A 20,721-nucleotide genomic window follows, 5' to 3' on the forward strand; every position below is an offset into this window, starting at 1 on the left:
TAAACCTTCAAGCTGCACCTTGGGCCATAAGCACAGCAGTCACCAGAGGAACTAGGCAGCGGGGTATGAATGGCCACTCAGGCCAACCAGTCTCCTCCCCACTTTCATGATCATCACCTCAAGTACTTACACCTGGCACAGAGGTGATAAACACATGCTTAAAATATTACCTAGGAGTCTTTGCGGCTTACCCTTTCAGGGCATTTTCTACTCTGTTCTCCAATGGCAAGGCTCCAGAACACTAGAGGTACTGTCTTAACGGCATATTATATATAGCTACATGTTCAAATAATGGGAATGTTTATTTGTAAGAAGAGTTTTAGTATCAGAATATTGTAGCATGGCATAGGAACCAGACGTCTGCCACGTGCCCTACTAGCTCAGGTGTTTCTGATTAAAGTGCCTTCAAACACGGTGCCAGGCTCTTGGAGTTATTACGCCCCATCCCTGATCTGTCCAGTAAATATTTAATCAGATAATCTCTGTTTCAAAACTTGCCTCCAGAGTCTTTCGTTTTAGTAATATTTTAAAATTTCCAATGACTTATTAAAGTTCATTCACTTTTCCCAGGCACTGGGGACAAGTCATTTACTTAGAATATCTACTTAATCCACACTGCAGTTGCCATGATCACATGATCCACTGTTGCCTTCCAGTGTGGTTTCATCAAACTGGGGCAGTATGATCCCATTTTAATCTATGTTTGTAAATGCTTTACTACTAAGACAACTTACATTTATGCTACTGACACCCTCTGTGTATGCATTCACATACTGAAACGCTTGTAGCGTGTAATCACACATGTGACACTTCAGGGCAAAACTCTGCAAATGTTCATATGGCTAAACACAGGAGCTTGGAAAGTTCCTCTAGCCTTTTGTTCAGCATAACTACCACTCTTGTTTTTATTCCTCTATATAGTTTACTTTCAATTTCATCAGTGCTTTGTAATATACCATACAATTAATGTCTCTCTGATCTAGAATTTCCTTTGCTGGTAATTTGACGTATCCAAAATACAACAAAAAATATTAAGCCCAAAATGTTATCCTCTGATAACCAACATGGATGACATGAAATTAGTTTTACTCTGGAAATAGTCTTAACAAGTTTGGTTCTCTCTTTCCCCAAACTATAATTGAAAGCAGCTGCCAAGGCAAGTCTAGAAGTGACAGCCTGACGCAGGCGGAGGGTGTAGACAAACTACTAAACAATGGAAACAATAACAACAATATGGGTATTAAAAACTACAAAATTGCAGTAGTTTGTAGCCACTGAGTTTTGGTGCTAGGAGCTATGTGAACCACACTAGTCGTGAAAGTATACCATATATGTTATGCGCACAATGTTGACTGAATAATTGATATAAAATTAGTTATGTTCAGTATGAGTTTTGGAAGGCATTACATGACAGAAAATTCTTCATCTAAAAAGCTTAACGAATTTTTTTTCAAACCTTGTTTAAAAGAAGAGAAACATCAGTGGTCTATAGAATTGACTTGCTTTTGTAACAAATGAAATTCTAACCTTGAAAACTGAGGAAAAGAAATCTTCCCAAATATTTTATTAACCCCCATAAATCTTTAACTGTTAAAATATTTGTGTATTTTAATTGTAAGTTCAGAATTAGCCATATAGCTGTACCCCATTTATGCGTAGTAAGCACTATGACACAGAGATACAGCAACTCTGGTGTACTGGAAAAAATTCAGGATGCAAAATACAATACCTTTGATTATCTAATTATTATTAGTTATATTATTATTAATTATATTAATTATATCAATTTTTGATAATCTAACCATAGTAGACGTCTCTGTATAAAGTAAGTGTCTACCAAAGAGAATATGCTCATAATTGTAATCAGTATTATAAGATTTTAGAAATTACCTACTATCATTGAAAGGAAGAAAGACTGGAACTTCCTAAGGGCAGAGATAAGCAATCAAGCATCCCTGAAGAACTAGTGTGAGTGAGTGTGTGTGTGTGAGTGTGCGTGTGTGAGTGTGTGTGTGAATGTGTGTGCATGTGAGTGTGTGCATGTGAGTGCGTGTGAGTGTGTGTGCGTGTGAGTGTGTGTGAGTGAGTGTGCGTGTGTGAGTGTGTGTGTGTGCGCGTGCGTGCTGGTGCACTTACTGGGAGGACCGGGGTGATGCAACTCTTGTTTCCTGAAACCAGTCAACCTCCCCTCCCCACCACTATGTTTCTCCTACCCTTCCAGCTTCCTGGGGTTTAATCAACAATGGTTTTCTACCAACTCCCCATTAAGGAAGTTCTTTCTTCACGGCTGGATAAGCCCTTCAGGGGCTTCCTGAGAGGAATCCTTAGACCACTGAGGCTTCTGGAAGACGAGGAGAAGTCCCTTTCTGTTCTAAGCATGCTCCCCCTACCAGCCGTTCCACTCTCCTAAATTGACAGGAGTAGAGATTGCAATTTTTGCTTTACTTAAGATTTGAACTATGGCTACTGACCCAGACACCAGGTCACAAAACAACATAAGTCTCAGGGTATCAGAGGAAAGAACACACGAGTACACAGTAGAGAGATCTGGGAGGACCTAATTTTTTCCCCCTCAAAACTCCTCTAAATGGATCGGTTGTTAGAAAACTTTGCAGCTAATAATCTTAGAAGATGCACCTTTTACATTTTTTTCAATAGTTTTTCTTTACAATACCTACAAAGTGCTGTTTAATTTTTTTCTTGTAAAAATCAGGGTGGGCTTGATGCCAAGATTCTACTGCCATCAAAAGTACAACTCAATCAAGCAATTGCCTAAAAATAAAAGCATGTTATCTTTGAGACAGAACCAAATTTAGTATTCTGCCACTGTACTTGGAACATTTACTTTAAACAGCTCTCTTTGTGGCCTGGGAAAATCAGCGACACCATTGTACCCACCCAGTGGGCTGCTGTGCCACTTCATGGGGACTGGTACGTGACTGACGTGGCCCCATGGATGGAGGCTGGCCTTGCAGTCCTGGGCCCAGGCTCTCTCTCCTGCACGCACCCCCAAATTAAAGCTTGGTTTTGGTGGAAACCAATGCATCATCATGCCACATGGACCATCTTTTTATGACTAGGAACTAAATGTTTCAATTTTTAGGCTAGATGAAACAAAATGACTCAGTGGCTTCCCTATTTTGAAATATTAAGACATTTTCTCTTTTGCTGGAATCATTTATAACTTTCAAACAGAGCTACACACTGTGGGTCCACCAGATTTATGGTATTTCTGGGGTTTCCCAATTGGGTTGATCATCGGAATGACCTAGGGAATTATTTCAGAAAGCTTGTTTCCAGGGCCCCACTGCGGTCTTCCCTGGAACCCTTAAGAGTGAGGCCCAGATTTTGATAAAGCCCTCCATGTAATTATGATGACCATAATTTGGGACCCACCATCATAACCTGTCTTCCCCCAACTAACTCCCTCCAGCTACCCCAGCTTTCCCTTGCTGCACAATGATGTCGATGTTTCTCTTCTTCTCCCGGATTAAATGCTTTCTCAGCTTTACCTACCTTTGTATTTTTTCTTGTAAACTTCCTCAAGTATTCTGGTAAGGAAAGTGGTGGTAAAACTATCAAATGCATAAATGGTATCCTCTCCAGTGTTTTATAAAGTGGAAATACATTTTAGGAGTAACATTGTCATAATACTTTTTTATGATGATAAGAAATGAATCAAATTTACAAAACTCCAGAACGTATACAATCATGTTACAATCAGTGACAAAATTCAATTTTACTTACTTTCTGGAAATTAATAGATACTATGTATTTTTTATTCCTAATCTGTTTTACACTAAAGGTGAGATCAAATCAATATAGTGCAACAAACTTATTGAGTCCAATTTTAGACACACAAGAGTGTTAAGTCCTAGATTCCACCCTTCAAAGAATTCATAATACAGTAAGAAAGTCAGACACATGTTTAAAAAAATAGTGTGGGAAAAAGTGAAGCAAGTACAAAGTGCTGAAGGGACACATTTGAGAAGAATCAACTCTTATCAGGGTGGGTACACGTGACAAAAAAAGATTTCTAGAGGATGTGATATCTTGGTTGGGTTTTGAAGGATAAGTTGAAGTTTGCCAGTCTATCCATGGGGAGCCGAGGGGAGGGGAGGGCACCCACGAGAGGGGAAATAGCCTGTGCAAAGGCAGGGAAGTGTTGCCACTGTACGGCGTGCTTAGGGTGGTGTTTGGGGATTGCTGCTGTAGGAGGTTAGCTCCTCCTAGTGGTGAGGAATGGCAAGAAATCAGGTTCCAAGCTAGACATCTACCCTTGAATAGACTTTTGACCTTGAATGCTATGCTACAGAGCTTGGACTTTAACCTTTAGATGACCAGGAATTGACACAGGGAGAAGTCACGGAAAAGTCATGTGATCATATGGGTACTTTGAGAGGGAAATCTGGCTGTACCATGTAGGCTGGATTGGGGTGGGTTTGGCTGGGGATTAGACCAGAGGTATAGAGTCCAGTAAAGAGCTGCTGTCCTAAGGAAGTGGAAGCAAGGAATGGCAGGAGAAGGCAGCTTGTGAGACATTCCGAGGGCAGAATGTTCAGTATACTTAGTGGCCCTCTAAACGTAGGAGAGATGAAATGAAGAGGTCATGTCACCCCAAATTCCTGGCATGGGAGACTAGGTAGACAGTGAGACCCCCAACCGAGACTAAAGAACCAGGCTTGAGGAAAACAGATAATGAGTTCACTCTTAGACATGTATGTTAAACATTTTTGTACACTATGTTATCAACAAATTTGATAACATCCAGACACAAAGAAAGCAACAAAAAAGTTAAATAGTAAATATTATATAGTTTTATAGTGAACTAATCCATTAGTTAACACATAACCAATTTGTCAGTTACATAACTATATTTTGTTTTGTACCCAATCAAATAGAAACCACACCTTTGTCTCTGTTTTCATCTAAATGTTCCTTTTAATTTAGTTTGAAGCCATATCTTTTTTCCCCTGAGAGAAGAGACAGGTTGTTAAAAAAATCTGACCCCAGATTTACGTCTAAAACATTACATACATGGTCACAACTCCATGTCCCGTTATCAATAGTGTCAAATCATGTGATCCAAAACAGCAGATGATTTAAAGAAATAACACCAAATTTCCTTGGTTAAGACCCTTCAGGCTGTAAGTTTGAACTTCCTGTTTAAATTTTATAAAGACAATTATTATAAAATTCATTGACTTACCCCAAAGATGTTCCCTACTCTGAAGGAGAGAGATGAACCACAGGCTGTTCGGGTATCTGGAGATGAATTTTTATTAAAGAGTGGGTTAACAGCAGGGAATCCCATCACTAAGAGAGGACTGCTTCCCCCTCCCCCTGTTGGAAGGGGAGCCTGCTAGGTCCTGCCCATCTGCAGGCCTGGGTTCTGTTCCAGACTACTGCCTCTTGCTACCATAGGCTTTTTTTTTCAAAATTATCTCTGTACTCCAGCCCTGAAGGCTGCAACCTACACACACGTTGTCCGGTCTGGGTATTTTCACTTCAATAGTATCTTCCATCTCTGTCAAATAATCGTTAAATATTTATCCTAGTTTTTTTTTTTTAATCACCGTCAAAGTGTATTTGTTGAATATACTTGATCTCCAAGTAGAAACACTTTTGGCCAATAGGAATAATTCCAGTATGGGCCCAAAGCATCTATTTTATCATCATCTTTCATTTATGTTCTTAAAAAGTGACATTTAGATACTGCAAACTGTGCTAAGAAGGAGGCGCTAGGAAATCAGGCTCAATTTGGTGGCTGCTGTTTGTGCCCCACCCGGACACCTCATCCTCCAGCTCTGTGTTGAACTATGAGTGGTATTTATATGTCATGGGCACTTCCATTTACCAGAGTTTAAAGCACATTGAGTACTTCTGGTGATTGTACTTTCTTAGGGACTGTTCCTATTATTGACTATTTTTCATGCTTCTGTCTTCTCCATCTTTTCGCGTTCTACAATCCTAGACCAATGACAAAACCTATAGCAAAAATAACCATAATACTTTTAGAAGTGCAACAGCAATATTTACCAAGCACGACCTTTGTACCAAGCATTCTCTACGTATTAGTTCATTTAAGAGTAAGTACACAAATAGAAATTTTCTCCCTTCCATGGACAAAAAAACAAATTTAGAAATCTTACGTAACTTGTCTAATAGTGGATGGTGGGACAGAGATGCTCTTCTGTGGAGGCTGATACAGAACTCCCATTCACGCCTCGTGGTCACTCAAAAACGAATGTGAGGGTGATGAAGGAAGGCATTTGGAAAGACACTGAACAAAACACAGTGGTGGTGGTTGTGTTTTTATGTTACCCAGCAAATTTTTTCTTTCAAATGACATGAGAACAATTTTTTCTGATCTAAAGAAGAGGTTCTCAAAGTGTGGTCGGGGGACTCCTGAGGACCCAGAGCCCCTTTCAAAGGGTCTGTGAGGTCAAAATTACTTTTATAACAAGACTGTGAGGCAAAAACTGCCTTCATAAGACTGCTAAGATGCTCATTTTCTTACAAGTACACTCACGGTGAAATTTTCCAATGACTGCATGACATGGGATATTGCAACAGACTGAATGCAGAAGCAGATGTAAGAATGCAGCTGTCTTCTGTTAAGTCTAACTTTAAAGAGATCTGCAAAGACAGCAAAACAATGTCACTCTTTAAAATTTTTTTTAGAAATTAGAATTTTTCACAAAAATATTTGACAATATAGAACAGTTTTAGTATTTTTAGTTTTAAATGAATTAAGCAAAATTTAAAGTGTTCTCAGTTATAAATTCTAACATAGTAAGTACTGACAGACATAGATAGCCCACATAAGCTTTTGGAGGTCCTCAATACATTTTAAATTTCAGTTCTGAGACTAAAGAGTCTGTAAACTTCTGTTCAGTGATCGGTATACCTTCCTATTTCAGTATACCTTCAGTATACCTTCCTATTTCAGAATTGCTTGAACAGGCATGCCATAAGTGGAAATGAACTTAGATGATTTTCTGCTGCAGCAGAAGATCTGAGAGTTTAGCTAAGGTTAATTCCCACACCACTGAATCACAAGACATCAATCCCCCATATATTTCCACTCACACAGGAGATCTGAATAATGTATCCAGTAGTGAAATCTGCCATCAGCCAGGTTGTGAGAAACAGTTTTCTTATGGCCCAAGAGGATGAATAACAAGCTACCATAAAACCCACTGCCTCAAAAGGCTAGACCAACGTGACTTTCCAACTGAGAAAACACACATTTTGAGTTTCATCAACTACTTCCACACAAGGAACACTGTCATCACTGCTACATGACCATGCCCTTTTCCCACCATCAAAAATTTGGGGAGATACTGTTAAAGGTGTGTCTATATTTAAGAGGCAGAAAGAGGGCTCTGCACATTTTATCTTTCTGTCAATCAAGTTTTCATTTATTTTTTCATGCCCACTCCTTTCTTCCTTTTCTGAACCTCGTGACTCCACCACAAAAGTCTTTGGTTCTTATTCTTTTTTTTTTAAACTACAATAAATAACATGAAAAACAGAGAAGAGACACTTTAGTACTGAGAAAACCACTTGCAATCATTATATCAAACAGACAGTGACTCAAACTTTCAACTCAAAATGATTTTTTGTTTTTACTTAAGTATAGTCAGGTTTTTAATGGGTGTTAATTCTTCCATTACAATGGCTGAGAGAGAGAGAGAGAGTTATTAAAACTCTATTAAACACTTGATAACAAACTGTGTGAGTTATTCTTCAGTCATCAGAAATACAACAGCCTGGCAGCACCCAGATAAGTGAAGGGACCTCTAACAACCGACATACCGTGTTCATCCCTCAGACACTTACCTCCTGAAGCCCTAGCTGCTGAGGGTATGAACAAGAGGAGACTTTCCTGCCTTTGAGGCTCATGCATGGCCAGAGCAGATGCCACCTTCAAGCTCATGATAACACAGCCTGTTAACTGCCATGAAGGCTGATGGAAGTTGGGTCCTGAGAAGAGGAGGGTGGGAAGCCATGATGGACAAGTAGGATTGAACTGCATCTGTGGGGTTGGTGAGGGAATTTAGGCAGAGGGCCCTGTGTTAGCTGGCAAAGTGACCCTTGGTGTGAGCAGTGGTGTGGTCACACCCAGAATAGTGTGCTTGTGTGCACGTGTGCCTGCATGCGGAGCCCAGGGGCGAGAGCGAAAGGCATGCTCACCAAGAGGAAGGACACCACGGGTCAACTGGACCTGTTTTGGAAATTCTCCAGAGACATTAACTGTTTGAGCAGAGGACCTTATCCCGTGTATCATCTCTAACACAATTCCCCCACCGGAACATCAAGAAGCTCACCACAGCAAGGTTCCAGGGTCCAATTTAAAAACTATGTTCTTGCTGCCTTGCCTAGTAAGAATTTACAGCAGATGGGCTATTGAAGGAAGGGAAAAAGCATGTTAAAAATGTAACATTAAGCTTAAAATTATTTACAATCTAAAACACATTTTAATTACATTATGCCCGCAAAGTAACATATGATCCAAGTGTAACCTATAAAAACCAGATTACATAATCAGATAGTAGCTTCTGAAAGTTAGTTCTCAAGACACAAATCTTAGGTAACTCAGGGAAAGACAATTTTAGAAATAAGAATATGTTCCTATTTGAAGAATACTTCTATTGGAGATGGGTCTACTTTCAGAGACAGTGTAACAATCTAGTTAAAGGCACAGAGTCATCCAATTTTACTAAAATTGGCTAATCTAGATTGTGTGTCTGAGCATCTGTGCACGTGTGAGTAGGTAAACTATTACCTAAAGTCATATAATTCTTCACCGTCAACAGAGAATTCTTGCAAAACTATTAAAAGAATTTTATTGCATATTTTAAAAGACAGTTCATCCTTTTTTCCCCCTGGAATATGGAATTTCAGTTTATTTGGTAGCAGCCACTTAGAGTCCCAAGTTTAATGACAGCTGATTAAAACTGTTCTTTTTTCCCTTGTTTTTCACTTTATTGAAAAATCATCAAAACTATGTTGGCACAGACAGCATGTCTCACCCCAAATGCTTTAAAATTTGCACTATTTTGTGTCATTTGAAAGACTTTCCCCCGTAGAAAATAATAAAAGAGAGAAAGATTAGGTTTGCATTTTCTTTGTTCAAGGTGTTTATTGCATCTCAGAGGGCGTACATGCACTGGGTTTTTAAACTGAAATACAAAGAAAAGCCATTTTGAAATTGGTTTTAGGTAATTTTTCCCCATTACAGTGTATGTTATCCCCACAGTAAATTCAGATACAACCACTTTTGAATGGTACCATATATCTATTAAGTAATTTGAAAAAAAGGCAAACACCTTTCCAACCCAATATGCTTTGACGAAGAGCTGCCAAGCCACTAGCAACACTGATCAACAGTGACCTCATTTATGCATCAAAATCTTAAGCCAAGCCATCAGCACAGACAGTGTGACAACAAATTAAAAATCAAAGAATACAGTATGTACAGCAAAGGATACAATTCTCTGAATTAGTTTAAATTCTAATCACAATGGTACAACAAAAGCTACTTTGAGCTCCGTTGAGGGATGGAAGAACACTAGTCTACAGAACACACAAAGAATTACCAAATTAACAGATGTACATAAAACCCACAAGAAAATAAAAATATTTGCAGTAATCTTTAAATTACAGATATACCTTGGGCGTGCCTTCAGCATCACTTGAATAGCACATGTCTAATTTCATTTTCATGGGCATGATAGAAACGGACCCTTTGCTTTTCAGTGCATTTAATCAAGAATGAATAAATAGGTCAATTTAGGTGCAAAACCTGTCAAATATAATTAAAACAGATATATTTTAATACAGCAGTGATTAAATAGGGAATTCTTCTCATATGATTTTTTCATTCTTGATAAGGTAGCTTCAAGGAGAAATATTTATCCTGGACATTAACCTTTATATATTTTTTAAAATAAAATGTCTTAAACATATACAGTGCCACAAAAATAAACATTTCCCACAACAGTTGAAGTTCCTGTGATTGGAAAAATGTACTCCACACCGAAAAAAGTTTTGTATATTTAAGAGTGTTTTCCTTACTATCTGATATTATCACACTATATTTGTAACATAGATACAGAAGAAAAGAGAATTTATGGACAGGGAGAGTTTCGGTTTGTCCAAAAGTTATATATGCATTGAAACCTTCAGAAACACAGACACATCTTTCCAAATGGCTCACCACACAACATCTGCATCACTCGTCCATGGGTGAGGTCCAGAAAAGCACTAAAGGCATCAGAAACATCCATTCATTGTTTACATCGTACAACACACAAATAACCCAAATACACGACAGCTTTGAGAGCAGGGATAACCGCGAAGGCAGTACACATTCCTAGTGTTCACTTTCACAGCTGTGCTACACATTTTGGAAGAGAAGTTATGACTAAGCATTGGGATTGGTACTGGTGGCTCACTTTGAAACTCTGAGCATCAATCTTATTTGAAGGCTCCAAACTCATTTTTTTTTCCTATTCGGTCACAAAAATTGCAGCTGTAAAGATAAAAAGCACTTGAATTAGCAAACAGTATTACATGCTCCTCCAACATTTTCCCTTCCTTGCTATTTTACGTCCCAGTGAAAAATCTTCACACAAAACGTTTCTGTGTTACCAAATTCACATTTAGAAACTTCACAGTTCTTTAAAACAAGCTTAAAATTTCAGCCAGGAAAAACAACAACAAAAAAACCTTTTAATGTATAGCTTCATTTTAGATAAGAAAATTGTATCAGTGAAATTTTGAAATTTGGATACTTAGAAATCTTAGTAAGATGTTCACTATCAATTAAGAACAGTTAACCTTTCAAAAAAAAAACGGAGGTGAAAAAAGTGGGAATAGAAGGGATTTCTTTTTTTTCTTTCTTTCTTTTTTTTTTTTTTGGTTCTTTTCAGGTATGCTGTTCAATGAGCCGCTAAACAGTTGAACAAGTGACAGAACAGAAGAGAAGGGAGACGCCCCTGGTGACTCAATGCCTTCACTGACGCCACTCCCCACTAAGCTCCCTGGCTATCTCCCATCCTTCACCAGTCATCTCTGCCAGGAAACCTTTCCTGGGGTCTTAAGGCTTGGCCATGGGGGTAACTCTTCTTCATAACATCGTCTGCATCAGTCTCTCAACTCTGAACCTTTGAGGGCAGGGACTGCCTCAAGCATATGTTTCAGGTACTTATCAGAGTTCCTGGCGTATGATGACAGCAATATTACTGAATAAAAGGTGGATAAAAGGCTGCTCTCTGCAGTGTCCCTGGTCATTCCTGAAACTTCAACTGCTAAGAAATAAGTACTCTCTGTCTCCCATATGCCTGCATCAGCCCAATCCAACCTAAAGTGGAACAGGAAAGTTGGGCACAAGGAGAAACCACTTGGCTGAGATGTCAAGGTCTTCAAATGATAAGGTATTAATTTTGCATGAAGAAAAAACCTTAAAACAGGAATCCAGAAAAAAATCTTAGCCGCTTTTAGAGGAAGCTTTTAAAAAATATAGGTAATAGATGGATGATAAAAATAGCCCTGGATAGTGGTCCAAAAACTTGGACACTCTTACAGCGTGACCTTGGGCAAATCACTTAATGCCAAGGAACAGTTTTTTCAGCTGTGAAATGGAGACAAAAGTCTCTGGTGATTTATCTCACAGGGTCTGATCTCCTACAGAGATGATCAAAAGAGTTAATAACTGGGAAGTGGATATGGAAATGACCATGCAAATGAGAAGCATCACTATTACTGATCATCCACATTCAGCAAGTATTTGTTGAGAACTCATCCACTGTGTGAGGTGCTGGGGTTACTAGTAAACCACCTTCCTCCATCAGTTTCCTCCCATAACTCCACTATTAGTTATTTCATAAATTACATCAGGAATTTAAATTAGAATGCTAGAAATTTAAAATTCTGCCTGAATGCAGAAATATAAAGGGTAATAATAATCTAAGCTTTATCTGATGAGGCTAAATAAAGATTAATAAAATAAAAATATAAGTATGTAGCCAAATACATTCTTAGACAATTTCTTATTTTTATTTTTTTGTTTTTGTTTTTTTGAGGGGGGTTAATCAGGTTTATTTATTTATTTATTTTTAAATGGAGGTGCTGGGGATTGAATCCAGGACTTCTTGCATGCTTAGCAGGCACCCCACCACTGAGCTATATCACTCCCCTCTTCTTAGACAATTTCTAAATGCCATATTATAAATATTAGCTTTCTATAAACTCCAGTCATCATGTAATGAAGTGGTAATTTTCTAATTTATCATGTAGCTTGGGCAGCTTTTTGCTTTATCAGTATAATCTTGTGCTTTCCAGTGCAAGGACAATTTAGAGTTTTCTCTCTCTCTTAGGTTTATAAATTAAGTATGATTAAAAATCATTTTTAAAGGTAGCTTTCAACATTGACTTAAAAAGCATAAATACTCAAATTATTGTTATTGTATACATATATTCATAACACAGAAGTATAAACATCATAGTGAAAATAACTAAGCAGAGCATAGGTCATTATTACAAGCCCATAGGAAAAGCTCAATATTAGATACCTTAAATTGTTTACAAGAAATCCTTGATGTTAAGATCCGCTAATGGGTCCTTTGCTGGAGGTTTCTTGGGACTCTGAGTGGCAGGTGTAGGGCTTGGAGAAAGCTAATGGGGGAAAAGCCAGCCCAAGACAGTGGAAATAGAAAGCAAACAGAGAGAGAGATGAGCATTAGGCAGAGCACATACTACAGAAAACAAACGTGCGGAAGATCAGACGGCTAAAAATTTACAAAATCGACTTTGCTCTACTTAGCCACAGTGTTGTCTTAGATGTTGATTTATAAAACATACTTCAAATGATACTGGCTTCCTTGACATTCTTTGACATCAAATTTAGCCAAAGTGAAGTTTGAGGACTCTGGTAGAACAATGGATTAGTCAGGGAAGATGTGAAAAACTAGTCACATAAAGCTATTATGAACACATAGTTAAAAAAAAAACTCAAACGACGTTTCTACACAAAAGCATTTTTACTTTGAGCTATTAGTACCACTAAACTAATAAGGAATAGGAATGACTTTTCTAATGGTGAGAGTTTGAAGGAAAATTGGAAAGAAAACAGTTTGCAGAAAGCCACTTAAGAAATTACTTAAAAGTATTCGCTAAATATATTAAGGTTTCATGTAAAGTATTTTAAGTGAAAACCTGTCAAGTTTGGGGGCACGGATTGTTTCAGGTGAGCAGAGCCTCCTAGTTACAAATGTCACTAAATTCCAACGCTGCCTGTCCAGCGTGTGGAGAAGATTGTTATATCCTACAGGGAAGAATCACACTAAACCTGCAGCAAAAGCAACAGAAACTTACTTACCTTGTTTCTGTCTAATTAATACCTAAATTATTTCATTGTGTGACAGAAGTCAGTTCTGGGAACCGGCTTTTGCAGGAATGGTAGGATACAAGGTGTTGAAAACGTCATGTAATCTACGCAGAGTAATAGCTGACGTGTACCCTTTGAGTCTAATTACTCTCCTGTGCTTGGAACACGGTGGAACCCTCAGAAACCTGGGATCACAGGGCAGGGAGGTATGTTTTTATTGGTTCAGTAAACAGAGCTCCAGAAGTGAGGAGTTTTAGATTTGTTTCTAGGTCCAGAAACTACTGACTGATTATAGTATCTGTCAGTCAAATTTCCATTTTTTGAAACAGGGATCATATTTCATAGAAAGACCAGGAAAAAAAATAAAGGTAAGGGTTGCAGTTGTTTGGAAGATAAGGAACTCCAGGATTGGTCCCTAATTAACAATTAGGTAAAGATGACATCATCACGATGCCAACCAGCTGAGGGGACAGTGGGACAGGCCAGGCATCAGTGGTGAAAAACTGCCCTGCTTTCTGAAGCTACAAACGCATGCTTATTTTCTGATCTAGTATATACTCAGCTATGTTTCTTAGACATAGGAAATACAATCTAAACATTGTATTAATACGGCACACCATTTCCTAAATTACCATAAATCCAATTAAATGATTAAAAGCACTGTGTTCTCATCATAGCCTCTATTTTTCATTTTCATTCTTTGAATTAAGTACACAAATTGATGCTATGTAACACTGGTACCAGGCAGGGAAACTACCTTAAATAATAAACTGTACTGATTTATTTCTAAAGCTTTCAGCACACCAAATACAGTAAGATTTTTAAAAACCTCAATAACATTTTTCCAAATTCGTAAAAATAGAAACATCTCTCCTCTTTTTCAAAAAGGTGGTAATCATGAATATATTCAACCATTAAGAAAACATTCACAATAAATGAGATCTTTCTTAGAATTTAAATATCTAGGTTAACCCCAACTAGTACACCCCAAACCTTCCTTACTCCCCTCTCAAAACTACTCTAGGCAGCATTCTTTAGTCTCAGAGCAGAATAGGAAATTTCTCATGAAGCCAATGCTTTGGTTATGGCCTTGAAGGCTAGACTCTCTAATATTCTAAATTCATCTCTTTGAACACCCCACCATCCTCTCTCCTGGGCATTATGGCTTCTGAAGGGTTAAAGTAAAGAAGTTGCAAACAAATTTTGGGAACAGGTAGAGAATAAATTTAGAGATGATTCAAGGAAGCAGAGGGGATTAAAGCACCCTCAGAAAGTTCACAGTAGGGTCCTCTTGATTAGACAATATAAGTACCCACATGGGAAGTTAAAAATATGCCAGAAATGAAGCCATGTACTAATATTATTAAAATACTCTGAGCTATATGTTGTGGTTTGCTCAGCACCGTGCTAGCGAAGTTATAACTTGGTGTTCTGCCTTCATCCAAATCAATTGCTCGTAGTGAAAACCTCTTTGGTTCCACACATACCTCCATTCTGGCCCGGCAATTTATAAGATGAATAAAGAAAGGGTGACTCATCAGTGTGACTATAACGATTAGCAGCAAAACAGTTCAACAAAGTGCATCTATTTCAGCATCTTTGTTAATAAAGGTAGCACACTGTGTAGTAAGAAATTTGGCCTCATCCAAAGAGAGGTTTGCCCTTTGCCCTGGACCCTGGTAGGTAACTTCTAAACCCTCAGAATTTCCCAAGTGATAGGAATGTCTTTGTTATTCAGGTGGGTTCCTGGAATCACACCTGATAGTTTCTGCTAACAAGATGACTTGGTGGGTGGTTAGCCATGTCAGAAAGACCAACCATGTAACTAGAGAGTTAAGTCTTTGGGCCACATGATATGAGTTTGACCTTCAGGGAGGGAAGAGGGCTGGAGACTGAATTCAACCACATGGAAAATAATTGAATCAACTGCTGCCATATCATGAAATGTCAATAAAAACTCTGCACACTGAAGCCCAAGTAAGCTTCTGGGGCTGGCAGGGCTGCGTGCGTGCGTATTGTCACATGTTGACGCTGGGTGTGCACCCCTGAGGGCAAAGAAGCTTCATGTGGGGAACCCTCCCAGACATCCCCCCAGGCATGTCTTCTTTTGGCTGCATCTTACTGGTCTCTTTTCACTGTGATAAAACTGTCATCATAAAGGTATTGCTTTCATTCTAGAAAATTGACTAATCTGATGGTCCTGTGTGTTGGGCCCACTGCTGTCCTTCAAAGTCCAATAACCCCCACTCCTGGCTCTCAGTTGCCTGCCAATGATCCCTCAACAGATAAAGTACATTCTTAACTGGGTGTGTTTCCCCTACAAATAGCCCGAGGTAATGCCTAATCTCACAACAGCTTGGGCTGGCTTGTTTCAGCCCACCTTACCAGAGTCACAAACCCCACTGCCCTTCATGGACCCTAAACCTTTTACCAAAAAGTCAAAAAGTGGGCAGGGGGCCCAACTCATGGAAATCCTGCAAATCCTGCCCCTTCCTCAAAATAGCTGGAATAATCCTCCTGCTCATTAGCATGTGGACTTACCGAGCCCATAAAGACTAACCACCCCACATCTCGTGGTCGCTCTCTTTGGCCTTCTGAGATGGCCCCAACTCGGTCTATGGGTGTGTCTCTCTCTGCATAAACTTGCTTCCGCTTTATGATGCCTTGCTCTTGAATTCTTTCCTGTGTTAGGCCAGAACCTTTTCTCTGGCCACAGAGGGACCTTTGGACACTCAGTTATTTCTATCATTTCCTCCAGACCTCACACTGTTGCCAATCTGTCTTCCATGTTCCCTTTACATCTGAAGCAACAGACACGAAGACTGCATCTGGTAAGAACATTTTAAACCGTTTGCCGCGTAACAGTTTTACACTCATAAATGAATATCCCTCCTGGGTGGACCCTGAAAGACTGACCTGTGTGCCAGGAACAGCTGCGGCTCCAAAGGGCGGCCTCATCACGGGCTGTGCGAACATGACCGGCTGCTGAGGCATCATGGGCATGCCCGTCCCTGCGGGAGGCTGGGGGGCAGAGACGTTCACAGCATGAGTGGCGCCCCCTCGGGCGATGCCCTGACATTTATGCCTTTAACATGCTTCTGAAACATTTCTGAGGAATCCAGGTCTGTGAGAATGCATAATCTGTCATTTTGAACCATGGGTATCGGGAGGCCGGCTGACCGTGGAGCATCAGGGAGGGGTGGTAGGAGCCTTGCTGGCCTCGCAGCATCCTCACTCTCATCAGGCTTTGTGTTGTTTGTTCGTCTTCTGTAAGCGTAGTTCTTGAAGGGATTAAACACTTGTTTCTTTATGGAAGATGGCCCTACAATTTGCTAGTGATAAAAGTGAGAAGGGAAAAGTCCTACCTAGTATAGTGATGAGGGGCTGATTCTGATGACGGAGCTAAGAACCGGTTTGGTAACTAGTACGCCAAAAATGACGTTAACAGGGTACTATAAAAATTGTTAATGGCGGAGTTTATTTGAAGTATTTTGTAACTACTTCATCATGTCATGTGTAAGACGCCTTAGGTCATTCTCAGGTTTTAAGTTTTAACCTTACTGCATTTTGGCAGGAACTGTATTCTACAGTAAATCCGGGATCTGGCAAACGCCTCAGGAATCTCAGTTACAATTTTTAGCACCGGTCATCACTCACCATCCCAAATCCTGCTCCAGGTTGTCCAACTGATGGGGCAGCGGCAACAGGAGGAACCGAACTGGCTGGAGGTACAGCTCCTTGCTACAAAAACAAACAAACAAACAAACCCCACAAAACACACATACAATGACAACAACAAACAAAAAGAACCAACATAATTTGATTTTAAATTAACAGAATATAATTTAAAAATGCATACTCGTTAGGTGTGTGTAAATATGTAAAGAAATCTCAAATTTTAGTTTAAAATTAAAAAAAAAAAAGCTCTGCCACCATGCCAATGCCATAAAGAAGGTTCCTCACTTGTTCACTGCAGTGGTGCTATTTGGGATCACTTATTCAGGCTCATCTTACACACAGCATCGGCCTTCCTGACTCTACCTCCTTATACCACCCTCACTGTAAACAAGTCAAATTTCTCTAAGTGTCTCTTTTCCTATCATTATATCCTCCAACAGATACTGGGTTAGACATCTGCTGAATGCTTTCATTTACATTTTTCAATGCTTGGTTTCCATTCCCTGCAATGTTATATTATTCTTTTCTGTGTTATATTTGCTTCTCTCTGACTTTTTGACTGTTGTACATTTGCACAAAGACCAAAATTAATTCTAAGTTTTAGGATGCATTTAGAAGACTGCACATAATATAGCACATACACCCCATTTCAGGCACAGGCCTGATAGTTTTCAGTCATACATCAAAACCCCCAGTATTTTCCTTATGCATAAAATTAACCATAGTACAATCCCTTAAATTTAAGTTAACCATCAGAGCAAAATCCTAATTGCTTGTTTGGTTTTTTGTGGGGGAGGTAATTAGGTCTATTTATTTATTACGTTTTTTTTTTTAATGGAGGTACTAGGGATTGAAGCCAGGACTTGTGTATGCTAAGCACACTCTACCTGTGAGCTATACCCTCCCCCCCAAATCCTAACTGAAAAAGAAAACACTATAGTGATGTCAGCAAAAATGGTGGAGTAAGGAACTCCACGAGTCCCTCAATCCATAAAAGCAATGAAAAAAAACAGGCAAAAACAGTCAGAATCAACTTTTTTTGAACTCTGGAAACTTATTAAAAGCTTGTAGCAAACTAAAAAGTACTTAATCAAGAAAATCAGCTGAACTTGGTAAGAACAGTGAGCTTTGGGGCATTCTAACTGATCTCAGTTCCAGCCACTGTTCTCCAGTTCAGCTATCACCTTGAAAATAACAGCACATATGCCCAATAAAAGTACCAGAATATATTTAATTATTTGTTTTGTCTCCTTTGGGTGGTTCCCTGGCAACACTGACTCAAAAGGCTTGTCTTTGTCTTGCCAAGCTGGGAAGGCACCTATGCTAAAGTTGTTACCTAAAGCCATTCGTGGAAAATAGTTACAAGCATATGTTCTAGTTGTTGCTGTCTGAGGCAATGGGTAACAGTCCGGGCAAACAGCAGACTAAACAAAATGCTCAGAGGGAAAGACTGGAGGAGAATGAGATGCTCTGAGGATCAAGGGTTTGGAAAGCTCAGACATACTCACAAGAATTTAGACAGCCATGCACATGCCTAGGGCTGTGCATATGCTCAGGAAAGACTTGAGATGCCTCTGGCTGACCTTGAGGTTTTAAGCAAGCAGTGGTGATTGCTCAGGCAGAGTTGCAAACTGCCTGGCTGAGTTTGAAGACATGCCTAACACACATCCAGAGCCCCTCTGCAGAGACTGGGAGATATTTTTGGTTCCAGGAGTTTAAGTAACATCTGTCTAGTCATTAGCTGACCATTTAGCTAATGGAACAGAGGCTTCAATGATCACACATGACAAAAAACAGACTTTACAGAATTAGTTCAGAATGTCACTAAACAAACAACAAAAGTATCAAAACAACTAAAAGTAGTCACAACAAACCTTGGGGAGGGGATTAGAATCTGATTTCCAAAGCTGCCATATTATAATATTCAGAATGTCCAGATTTCAACAAAAAATTATGAGCCATGCAAAGAAACAAGAATGTATAGCCATGCAAAGAAACAAGAACAGGAGAAAGATCTCAAATCAATAACCTAAACTTCCACCATAAGGAACCAGAAAAAAGAACTAATTTCAAAGTAAGCAGAAAAGAAAATAATTAAATTAGAGCAGAGATAAATGAAATAGAGAATAAGAAACCAAAAGAAAAAATAAAATAAACAAAAAGTTGGTTCTTTGAAAAAAATCAATAAAATTAAGAAACTTTCAGATAGGCACACCAAGAAAGAAAAACTTAAATAACCAAAATCAGGAAAGGAAGTGGAGATATTACTACCAACCTCAAAGAAATAGAAAGAATTATAAGGAAATATTGTAAGAAACTGTATGTTAAAACATTACATAATCTAGATAAAATGGTCAAATTCCTAGAAAGATACAAACTACCAAAAGTGATTCAAGAAGAAATAGAAACTCTAAATAGATATATAGCAAGTAAAGACACTGAATCAGTAATTTAAAAACTTCCACCACAGAAAAGCACAGAACCAGATGGCTTCACTGGTTAATTCTATTAAATGTATAAAGAGAAGAATTAATATCAATATTTCTCTAGCTCATCCCCCCAAAAAAGGATGGGGGGACTTTTTCTAATCATTCTTTGATGCCAGTATTACCATGATACCAAAGCCAGACCAGGGCATCACAAGAAAAGAAAACTGCAGACCAAATCCTTTACAAACATTGATTCTTAACAAAATACTAGCATATCAAATCCAGCAGCATATTAAAAGAATTATACACAATGACCAAGTGAGATTTACCCCAGGAATGCAAGGTTAACTTAATCAATGTAATATGTCATATAAAGAGAATATAAGAAAAAAATGATTATCTTAATAGATGCAGAAAAAACATCTGACAAAACCCAACATCCTTTCATGACAAAAAAAAAAAACCACTAAATAAATGAGGAATAGAAGGGGGACTCCCCATCCTGATAAAGGGCATCTGCAAAGAACCCATGGCTAACATCATACTTAATGTTGAATGACTGAAAGTTCTCTCCCTACATGACAAAGATATACTGGACATCCTAGTCAGAGCAATTAGGTAAGAAAAAGAAATACACAGCATCCAGATAAGAAAGGAATAAATAAAACTATATTTGCTGATGATGTGATCTTATATAGAGAAAATTCTTGAGAATCCACACATGCAAAAAACTGTCAGAGTTAATAAACAAGTTTAGCAAAGTTGCAGGATATAAAATCATTATACAAAAATCAATGTGGTGTTCACCTTATGCTAGCAATGAACAATAAAAGATGAAATTACAGAAACAATTTAATTTACAAAAGCATAAAAATAATAACACACTTAGAAATAATTTTAGCAGGAGAGTACAAGACTCGTACACTGACAACTATAAAACATTGTTAAAGAAATTAAAGAAGACTTAGATAAATAGAAAGACATCCTCTGTTCATGGGTTAAAAGACTTAATATTGTTAAGATAGCAGTACTTCCCAATTTGCTTTATAGATTCAGTACAATCCCTACCAAAATTTCAACTACTTCTTTTGGAAAAATAGACAATCTGAACCTACAATTTATATGGGAAAGGAACCCAGAATTGCCAAAACAATCTTGAAAAACAAGAAAAAATTTGGAGGACTCACATATTCTGATTTCAGAACTCACTACTAAGCT

At 38.5% G+C, this 20,721-nt stretch overlaps 1 protein-coding gene across 1 annotated transcript in view; it reads right to left on the reverse strand.

Annotated features, from left to right (window-relative positions):
- Positions 1-9,289: 9,289 nt before the first annotated feature.
- SNAP91 (synaptosome associated protein 91) overlaps positions 9,290-20,721 on the reverse strand; it is a 135,085-nt gene continuing 123,653 nt past the window's right edge. The window contains exons 26-29 of the mRNA XM_072965571.1: positions 17,054-17,137; positions 16,313-16,417; positions 12,582-12,684; positions 9,290-10,540 (exon numbers count right to left, since the gene is read on the reverse strand). Coding sequence (XP_072821672.1) covers positions 12,592-12,684; positions 16,313-16,417; positions 17,054-17,137 — 282 coding nt within the window. The 3' untranslated portion in view covers positions 9,290-10,540; positions 12,582-12,591. The remainder of the gene's footprint in view (positions 10,541-12,581; positions 12,685-16,312; positions 16,418-17,053; positions 17,138-20,721) is intronic.

Source organism: Vicugna pacos, chromosome 8 (assembly GCF_048564905.1).
Source record: "Vicugna pacos chromosome 8, VicPac4, whole genome shotgun sequence".
Lineage (NCBI taxonomy): Eukaryota > Metazoa > Chordata > Mammalia > Artiodactyla > Camelidae > Vicugna > Vicugna pacos.